This window comes from Leptodactylus fuscus, chromosome 6 (genome assembly GCF_031893055.1).
Source record: "Leptodactylus fuscus isolate aLepFus1 chromosome 6, aLepFus1.hap2, whole genome shotgun sequence".
Classification (NCBI taxonomy): Eukaryota; Metazoa; Chordata; class Amphibia; order Anura; family Leptodactylidae; genus Leptodactylus; species Leptodactylus fuscus.
In genome coordinates, this window is record NC_134270.1 from 108836771 (window position 1) to 108847024 (window position 10254).

At 40.6% G+C, this 10254-nt stretch overlaps 1 protein-coding gene across 1 annotated transcript; it reads right to left on the bottom strand.

The window, feature by feature from the left end:
• Positions 1-334: 334 nt before the first annotated feature.
• MTG2 (mitochondrial ribosome associated GTPase 2) lies at positions 335-9728 on the bottom strand. Its single transcript, XM_075277040.1, has 7 exons — positions 9537-9728; positions 7262-7456; positions 7018-7165; positions 6062-6177; positions 4472-4690; positions 2947-3085; positions 335-1153 (listed from the first exon to the last, which is right to left on the bottom strand). The coding sequence occupies exons 2-7, from the start codon at positions 7448-7450 to the stop codon at positions 762-764; spliced, it is 1203 nt and encodes a 400-aa protein (XP_075133141.1). The 5' UTR covers positions 7451-7456; positions 9537-9728; the 3' UTR covers positions 335-761.
• Positions 9729-10254: the final 526 nt, after the last annotated feature.

The window sequence follows — 10254 nt, forward strand, 5'->3', positions numbered from 1 at the left end:
AGGGCAGCTCACTTCTTTTTTTTTTTTTTTTTTTTGTTTCTACTCACGAAAAAAGGACGCTACCGTTTACATAGACCTCTATTGCCCCGTGTGAACGAGCCCTAAAATTTTTAACTTTACCACATCTTAAAAATCATAATCATTACTTTAATTTAATTATAGTGGCCATACAAGTCTTATTCTGTTCCTGAGATCAAACTTACATTTTAAATGAGACTGTTCTAATGAGACCAATAAAACACAGCTTTATAAATAAGATATAGAAAAACGTTTATTCAAATTAAAATAAACATTTCAATTTAAATTTTAAAACTAATCTAATGTGAAGGGTGAATCTGATGAGTTTTAACAAGTTTCTTAATATCAGTCTCGAATTTACTCAAAAACAGCCGTAAGTCACCGCATTCGGTAAAATGCAAATGATTTATCGTTTTAGTTAGCAGCATTGACACAGCACTAAATCCCTTTACAGCTCCCCTGTAGGCCTCCAGCGCCCACAAGAGGGCGTCATCGCCCACTTTGAGAAAGAATGTTATGGACAGTTTACTGCAAGACCCTTCTACGGACTACTGTTTTACCTTTATTTATAGGACTACTTGAAAATATTAGTGCACACCTGTAAATTTGTGCTGATTTTCCCCATTTTGCGTTAAATATTCTATACAAAATCAAGTCCTTTTTGTCTTTGTTGTTTTTTGTAGCCATGGTGTACCCCACATTTGTTCCTATATAAATCACAAGGTTCCCTCTGTAGCATTTCTTCACCAGCCCAGGTAAGGTTTAGCTCTCTTTCCTTCTGGTCGGTGTCCATCATACAGCTCTCGAAGATAAAGTATAAGCTCTTCAGCATTCTCCCCAGTCAAGGCTGACACAGCAATAATTCTCCCTTTTACCTTCTTCCCCAGACACTCCAGGGTCTTTCTGGCATTAGGAAGGTCCAATTTGTTTGCGACAATAACATGGGGACGAAGTGGAAGGCTTTCGTCAAACTGATTCAGTTCATACTCTAAAGAATTCAGCTGGGTCCACGGCTCTGGGTGTGTCAGGTCCAGCACATACATCAAAATCCGACACCTCTCAATGTGCCTGAGAAAAGAGAGGCCCAAACCCCGGTTCTGATGGGCTCCTTCTATAATGCCTGGAACGTCAGCCACTGAGATGCCAAGAAAAAAGAAGAGTTACTTGGGAAGGAGACATTTTTTTTCCCTAGACTTTAACAGCCATACCGCTTAAGATTATATATTTATGTTCAAAGAATGGGAAACTTTGACCATTACATCCACAAAAAAGCAAATAAAACTTTACAGCACCACCAAGCAATTAGGATTGCAAAAGGACAGTGCTGAATGTACTTGTGTAATGAGAGCTACTGTGTCTCCTTGTGGAGACTGCTTTTGGAGGTCTCTTTACAGGTGTATGAAGACTTAAAAGTCATTCATGCTCCTCTAGGAATTCAGGATATGCAAATACATTTTCTTGACTAAAGAAGAATAAGTGTAAGAACCCCAAAACAGCAGGAATATTGGTACAAATTATAGAAGCGTATTACTTGTTTAACCGAATTGATTACAATAAGTGCACAGAGTAAGTCGTATATCTGGCGCCACATATCTGTGGCGGGAAACAACAGATATTGGGACAGCACTAAAACAAGTCTAATGTACATGGTCAGCTGAACTTTCAAGAACCTTAAGTAATTCTGGTCTAGGGATGTGACCCTGTATTACCATATGAAAGGTGTTGTAACAGATAAGCAGAGCTTACCAGAAACTTTTCATTTTATTTTACTTTCAAGGGAAGCTTGATATGAAACCATATCATACCTTTAGGATAGATGCACCATTTCCTTGGAAAGGTCAAGTTTAGAAATATGCAAATGAGAGTCAAGTGCAACAAAAGCACGAAAGAGCCTCAGGTTTTCAAAAACCCTTGGCTCGCCCCATTGCACTTGAGCCTCATTTGCACATTTCCAAAAAAAGCTTTTTGAAAGAGATGGTATAACTAAAGACATACTGAGGGAATATAGAGACAGTGATTGACAATGTCTAAAAAGTGCTGCGGACCATGATTGTGCTATATAAGTAAGCAAGATAAAGAAAAGAACTACTGGACTAATTAAAGATATGATGGTTTTGTGGCTGTGTGTCCGGGCCAAATAGAAGAGCTGCAACTTATGGAGCAGTCCTATATGTGTCCTATACCTTTCCTATATGTGTCTGCATTTGCAGCCCTATCAATTCATTTTTAATGTAAAGATTGGTGATCAGTTAATGTAATTTTATTGGTATCTATTTTAATTTTCGAAATTTTCCAGTTGCTGCTGCATTTTCCCCCCTAGGCTTATACTCGAGTCGATAAGTTTTCCCAATTTTTTGTGGTAAAATTAGGGGCCTCGGCTTATATTCAGGTCGGCTTATACTTGAATATATACAGGGTATATTTAAATTTTTGAAAAATCTTGCAGTTCCAACTGTAGCTGCCGAGTCTAAACATCCTCCTGTTTTTTGGCATAGATACCATATAATATGTCCCGAGAAGACTCTACTTACTTCTATGGGACAGAATTCAAAGCATGCTTTGTGGCCTGTGTAGAAAAGGGAGTACACTGTAAAATCAGCTATTGCAGTTGGTGGATTCTGTGTCTTATCTACATATATATGGTAACTGTGATCAGGCTACTAGTGGCAATTGTGAATACTGCATGAATTTTAGGATTGTTTTTTTTTTTCTTTTTTTAGAAATACGATAATGACTTTAAAAAAAAATACATTCTCAAAATATATATTTAACATAAAGCTGAATATGAAAAAAATACATATATACAATATATATATATATATATATATATATATATATATATATATATATATATATATGTTATTTTTTTGGTTACACATTCCCTTTAAGACCATTACCATGAAAGAAAATTTTGCCAGGGTAACTCACCAGCTAACTGTTCATAATCTTGATAATGAATCACCCCAACGTGAGGATTGAGGGTGGTGAAGGGATAAGCAGCAACAGCAGGACGTGCGTTTGTAAGAAGGCGTAACAAAGATGACTTGCCAGCATTAGGAAATCCCACCTGGAAAACAGGAATATGGGTAAATTTTAACTTTACTTCTAACTATAATAAATAACCTGTCCCATGGAAAATAACTATTCTGTCTGCAAGCGGTACATTATAGAGCAGAAAGTGCTGTGAAAATTGATTTATAGGTTTGTAGGAAAACATTTGGTATAACCTGTCATTTATTCAATGAAATCTTTGCTCTATGTTTAGAAGTCAAGAGGGTGGTCCTATCAGTAACTGACTGTCCTCTATGAATATGCAAGATAGCTGTCTATCACTGCTACAAGGGAAATACAGTCCTGTTCCAATAACCGAAACAAATCCCTATCCACAGGTTCTAAGTGTTTGATCAGACCGGGTCCAACCGCTGGTGCTCCCATCAGCCACAAATACAGGATCACCTGTCACCCTGTTTGAATGGACCAGTGGCTGCAGATTCTTATCAATTACATACTGATCTCATACTGATAGACAAGCGACTAGAGAGATGTTCCCATAATCAAAATTTAAGAGAACTTTTCACCACTTCTACAAACCACAGCTATTTACATCTTTCAAGGGGCTCCGTTTCACTGATTCCAGCACCGCTGGATTTTTTTCTCATTCCTCCACCATTCCTGAGCAATAAGTGCAATTTGTTTTGGTGCCTGGTATGCCATTTAGACTCTGTACAGTCTGGTGGGTGGTGTCAGGTAGGAGAAGGCAAGAGAGTGTGATCACAGCTACCAATCAGAGATGGCCAGTGTCAGAGCTCTGAATCACACCCCTTGTCTGCTTCTTCCTGAGACCGCCCACCTGACAATACAGAGCCTAACTAGCATTTCAGGAATCAAAACCAACAGCACTTATTCCTCAAGATCAATGGAGCTACAGAAAAAAACATTCCAACAGTGCGAGAATCAGTGGCGCAGAGTCTATTAAAGGATAAAAAGTACAATTTGCACAAAGTTGTTAAGTAGCACAACAGGTAAAACCAATACTGTAAAGATAGATCCAAGTATCTAGAGATGCACCAAATTTATCATATAATGAATGAATCGCTGTGACATATTTTTAGATTGATTCCTTTGGTTAACAAAAGATTAGACAATATATATTGGTAAATGTATTAGGGCTGTGCAAAATCAAAATCACAATTTATTGAACATTTTACTTCATTTACAACTAATGAATGATTATTTTGGGACACCTCCCTCTTTATATGCAACACCCCACATTTATATGGCAGGATTGAGACATGGCCTGGATGTAACTGAGACATTCAATGCGAACAAGTTCACATCAATTACTTAAGCTGACTATCTTAGTGGCCGACCCTAAAATGTCTTCATCTATGTGCAGACAAAAACTCTCTGAAAAATTACACACAGAGAAGGCATATGTGGTATTAACACTCACCATGCCAACATGAGCCATAGTCTTCAGTTCTAGGTGTAGGCACCGCTCTTCTCCTGGATCACCCGGGGTGGCCAACACTGGAGCTCGGTTCTCATTGCTGAGAAAGAACCGGTTTCCTTTTCCTCCAACACCCCCATAGGCAGCAACAAATTCCTCCCCTGGTGTGGAGAGGTCAGCAATTATTACCCCATTCTCCTTTACGAGCGTTCCAACGGGCACCTGACAAATGTACAGAAGACATATTACTAGGTTTAATCAAGAGTTTATTGCGTAAAGAACAATGAAGATAACAAAAGCTGCACAGTAAAGAAATACATTGTTATTCTTTCTGCTAATTTGTATCAGTATATAGTGCATGTCAGCTCCTCACAAAGCAATAACTCATCTCAATGACCTACATACTAATAGCTATCAATTCACATTCAGGTAAATACAGACACCAGTGTGTGGTCAGGGGAACATGGTCCTTGTGATGGCTGCATTTCCTAGACCAGGGGTAGGGAACCTTTGGCTCTCCAGCTGCTGTGAAACTACATTTCCCATCATGCTCCATTCACTTCAATGGGAGTTCCAAGAACAGCAGAGCAAGTATGCATGCTGGGAATTGTAGTTTTGCAACAGCTGGAGAGCCGTACGTTCCCTACCCCTGTCCTAGACTGACCACACAGCTCTGCTAAAAATCACTGCTTGATAGTGATCTATGGGAAGAATATGCAAATCTGTCTCACAAGATGTAAACAGGGAGACAGTGCCTCTGTTTGCTGCCCTCTATAGCAAGCAACCCTGAACAACATGCCCGACTTCCCAGAAGCCTTTGCTGCATGATGTGAGGTTACAACCAAATCAGTTTCTCAGCTACGGACGGCACCGTTTCTGTCTCTTTGGACGTCATCAGCGCAGCCTAGAGAGAATTGATTTGGTTTAAGTGAGAGGCTGTGAGACCAGATTGTGGGGATAACGTCACTCCTTAGGGAGAGACCACCTTCTCAGGTGTGTGGAGACTTATACAGCCATAGTTGCTCCACTGCAAGGGAACATGGGAAGAATATGCAAATCTGTCTCCCAAGATGCTATAAGTCTCCACACACCTGAGAAGGTGGTCTCTCCCTAAGGAGTGACGTTATCCCCACACCTATCACACCTCAGACCTTTTTGAAAATCCATTTTTTGCCCAGAAAACCCCTTTAATATATTTTCTTGGGAGAAGAGGTATATAAATGATAAAGATATGAAAATTATATATCTACATTTATATCTAATTTACATATTTAACTACACATCTTATAGAAAAAAAAGCAGCACTCCAGCAGATATCAGCTAAGTGAACTTTTTATTGCATGCAAAATGTGTGACGTTTTGGTTCACTAGGACCCTTTATCAAGTTTGATTGAATGAATGAACTAAAGATTCGACTTTGCTGATACTGCTGAATTGCTGCTCATTTTTCTACTATTACTGGAGGGTTGCCAGTTGGACCTTGTGATGGCACCCTCTTTTGACGAAAACTGTGCTGCTTTCGACTTTTTTCTTTTACACATACATCTGTTTATTAGATCTGTTGCCTACATTTAACTACTTTCTGTTGCTCACCTTAACATACAGAATTTCACCGCCTTTTCCATAACAATTCTTGCTACGACCAGGCTCGCCTTGAAACCCTTGGTACACCGCAGCAATGGAGGAGAGAGACTTCACACAATTATCCACTATAAGCAAAACAGAAGATAATCTAGAAATGCCATTCCCAGCTTTTCGGCTGTTGCCCATAACAACACTGAATAAATATGCAATGATGAGAGTGATCATTCCTCTAAGGCTAAGTTCACATCTGCTGTTCAGGTTGTCCAGCAGATCCGAATGATGGAGAGACAAAAGCAGATGTGAATCTAGCCTTATAATGCAGTAGGTTTCCAGAGAGGGATCAGATAAAAGGGAGTCAAACATGGCTGCAGAACCAAAACACACAGGGTTTGTTTGTAGTTGAGAAAAAATGTGTAAACACATACAGTCCACAGCTCACCAACAATAAAGAGAGGCAGTGTATACCTTGAGTGCACGAAAAAATACACCGCCGGCTGGGGCAAATAATGTCCAAAACAAACAACAAAATTTTCAGCACAGAAGGTGTTAAAATAAAACTTATGGCATTGCCATGAGTAAGGGACGGACGTCCTGAAACGCGTAGGCCTGTCTGCTTTGTTTACACATGCACATTGATATATGGAATTGACTACGTGAGTTTTTTTCTTTTTTGACTCCTACATCAGGTACCCATTTTTTCATGCTCTCTTAAATAAAAGTTAAGTTTTATTTTAACACCTTCTGTGCTGAAAATTTCGTTGTTTGCTTTGTTTGTAGTCAGTTACCATGGAGACACATAGGTCTGCATAGTATAACTGCATGCATTTTTCTTTACTTTTTTGTTTAAAACACATAAGTGCACTAAAAAAAAAAAAAAAAGAACAATGGTTGCAAAAAATTCACAACGTATTTGCGGTCACGAGTTATCTCTGTTGGTATAACCCACAATTCTGATTGTCCATTACCTTTAAATATCACATGCCCTCCATTTCCACCATCACCTCCATCTGGCCCTCCAAACTCCTTCCTTGGCTCGCTATGGAAGCAGGAGGCTCCATCTCCTCCAGTTCCTCCCACCACTCGGACTTTCCGATGATCGACAAAATAACGGGTCTGGGATGTAATGAGAAATCAAACAATTTCCTACATAAACTACAAAATAGTGTGTGTATAAATATATATGGTTTTGAAGTTAGTTTGACAACTTACCAGTTTCTTCTCAGACACATCTCTCTTGCCCTTGGCTAAATTCCGGGGCTTAGCACATAGGTGAGATCCAGTAGAGACAAGGCGGAGATGTAACAAATGAAGGGGTGAAAACAAGCCTTGAGAAGATATAGTTTGGGAAGTAATAGCTCTGCAAAGATGGAGGCAGGACAGAGACTGCACCATCTGCATGGCTACCTGCAATACAATGCAAAGGGAAATTGTTAGATTTTGGGTTTACCTGTTTTGAATATAACCTTCGAAAAAGGTCGTCAAGGCAAAAATAGACAACCCATTTAAGTTTTAAATCGAACAGAGGCAGTGGGAAAAAAAATTAAAAAAAAGGTCATACTCCCCTTTTCCCAAAGCTCCAATGCATCCCAGTCTGGTCTTCTTGGTCCAATGATGACATGTGGTGGAAGTCCCTACCACACATGACCACTGTGGTCAGTTAGCGGTCTCAGCAAAGGGCTTGCAATGTCACTACCTGTGACATCACGAGTCTCTTCCTGAGATTTGCTGAAGCCACTGTTTGGTCTCAACAGTCAAGTGACTGCTGTCTCCATGTGTCTCAATCAGCGGCAGGGATCCATGACGTCATAGCCCGTGAGCAGTTTTACTTTGAGAAGCCACTAGAGCAGAAGGACCGAAATGCACTGGGTGTACACCATGTGAAATAGGAGACTCTTTCATATGACACTAACGTTGCAGTATTATCTAAATTATTTCCAGAGATCTCACTGGTTGAAAACACAGTCAGGATTAAGATATTTATATGAAGCTGTATAATATATATGTCATATAAAAATATGGGAGCCTTCACACGATGTAACGCTGCGCTCATTCTGATCATAAAAACACGTTCAGAACGGGTGTGTAAAACACAGCTCCCATTGACTTGAATGGGAGCCGGCATACATGCGCTCCCCATTGAAATCAATGGGAGGCTTTTTTCCCTATAGCTTTCAATGTATTACGCGCGTATCACATTGAAAGCAATGGGGGGGGGGGGGAGCCTCCCATTGATTTCAATAGGGAGCGCACATATGCTGGCTCCCATTCAAGTCAATGGGAGCTGCTTTTTACGCACTAAGGGCTCGTTCACATCTGCGCCCGGCACTCCGTTCCGCAGGTTTCCGTTTCCTGCATAAAACAGAGAAGGATACAGAAACCTGCAGGAGTCTCTCACCCATTCATTTGAATGGGTGAGAAAGCTGTCCGGCCATGAGCGGCAGTGAGTGTTTTACGCTCTCCGCCGCGAAACCGGGTTTTTTAATCCGGACACAGAGTCGGACATGCAGTACTCTGTGTCCGGATTAAAAAATCCGGTTTCGCGGCGGAGAGCATAAAACGTTCACCGCCGCTCACGGCCGGACCCGGTCTGTGCTTTCCGTCTTCTTGCAAGTAGAAGACGGAAAGCACAGAACGGAAAGAAGAACGCTGGTGTGAACCATATGGGGATCACAATGTACTTTTGGCTATAAAGCCTTTGTCAGCCTCTGTTGATCACAAGTGATATACAACATGATGTGAGTACAATTGTGACATAATCAAGATAAGACATTCATAACATATCTGGATATACATTATACAAAATTCTGTGATATTCAAAACATTTTTGGTATATAAAGTATTAAATACATATTGATACATTAGAACTTTACATCAGTGTTTTATAACCCAGATTTAAATTGTCATGATATAAGCTATCCTGGAGAGACTGTCATGGTAGCTATATGGACATACCGATATAAATGTATAGCACATGTCCATATTGCATACTGAGGGAAAATCATTCGGTAATTGTTATAAAATCGGTAATCCATAAATAGTCGTTAGACAATTCCAAGGAGACTTCCCTATGCTTATAGAGAAAATATAATCCTTTGCAATAAATTCCAGAATAATAATAAATAATAATAATACATTTTATTTATATAGCGCCTACATACTCCGCAGAATACAATGTCCTATGTTATGGATGTTACGTCCTGATGTGCAGGATACCATGACCGTGCTGTAGGTTCCTCTGGTTACATTCCGCAAACAGGTGTATAGGAAATAGAAGTAAAACATCAACTGGTGCAATTCCAATCTTTTAAGGGAAGTAATATTTATTTGTTGTTAATAGCACCCGACATGTTAGACATGTTAGAGTATTTCCATAACAGGTCCTGGCTAGATCATTTCAGCACACTCAGAATTCCCATAAGAAAAACCTCCTATTGCCTCCCTTATATGTGTTGTAATGCAGATTCTCTAGAAAGCTAAATCTGACCTTGTCAGGATCTCATATCCACATCAATGACTAGCAGCGTGTATAGGATGTGTGTTATAAGAAGTTCCCATCCGAAGGCAAATGGTATCTGAGGGGTTCCTTAGGAGATCAGTGGTGTCCAGGATATGCCGGGTAGTAGTGACTTACAGTAAGAACCTCACCACATGTATAAATGGTCGTGACTAGAATGGAGTTGCTCCTGGTAGGTATGATGTCACCGGAAGGGGCGTGGCCTCTCAGAGGAGGGCGGTGTTTCGGCCATCACTGCTCGGTGCTGTATAGAGGAAGCCGGAGCCGAGCACATGGAGCTGGAGAACAGGAAGCAGAGAGGATTGTAGCGTGGTAATGGAGGCTGGAAGGGGAGAGAGAGGTTTGTTTTACATGGGACTGCATGTTGGATGAGGCTGAGGGGAGAGAGTGATGTAGTTACATAGGCCTGCATGTTGGGTGAGGCTGAGGGGAGAGAGTGATGTAGTTACATAGGCCTGCATGTTCAATGAGGCTGAGGGGAGAGAGTGATGTAGTTACATGGGACAGCATGTTGGGTGAGGCTGAGGGGAGAGAGTGATGCAGTTACATGGGACTGCATGTTGGATGAGGCTGAGAGGAGAGAGTGATGTAGTTACATGGGACTGCACATTGGATGAGGCTGAGGGGAGCGAGTGATGCAGTTACATGGGACTGCATGTTGGATGAGGCTGAGGGGAGAGAGTGATGT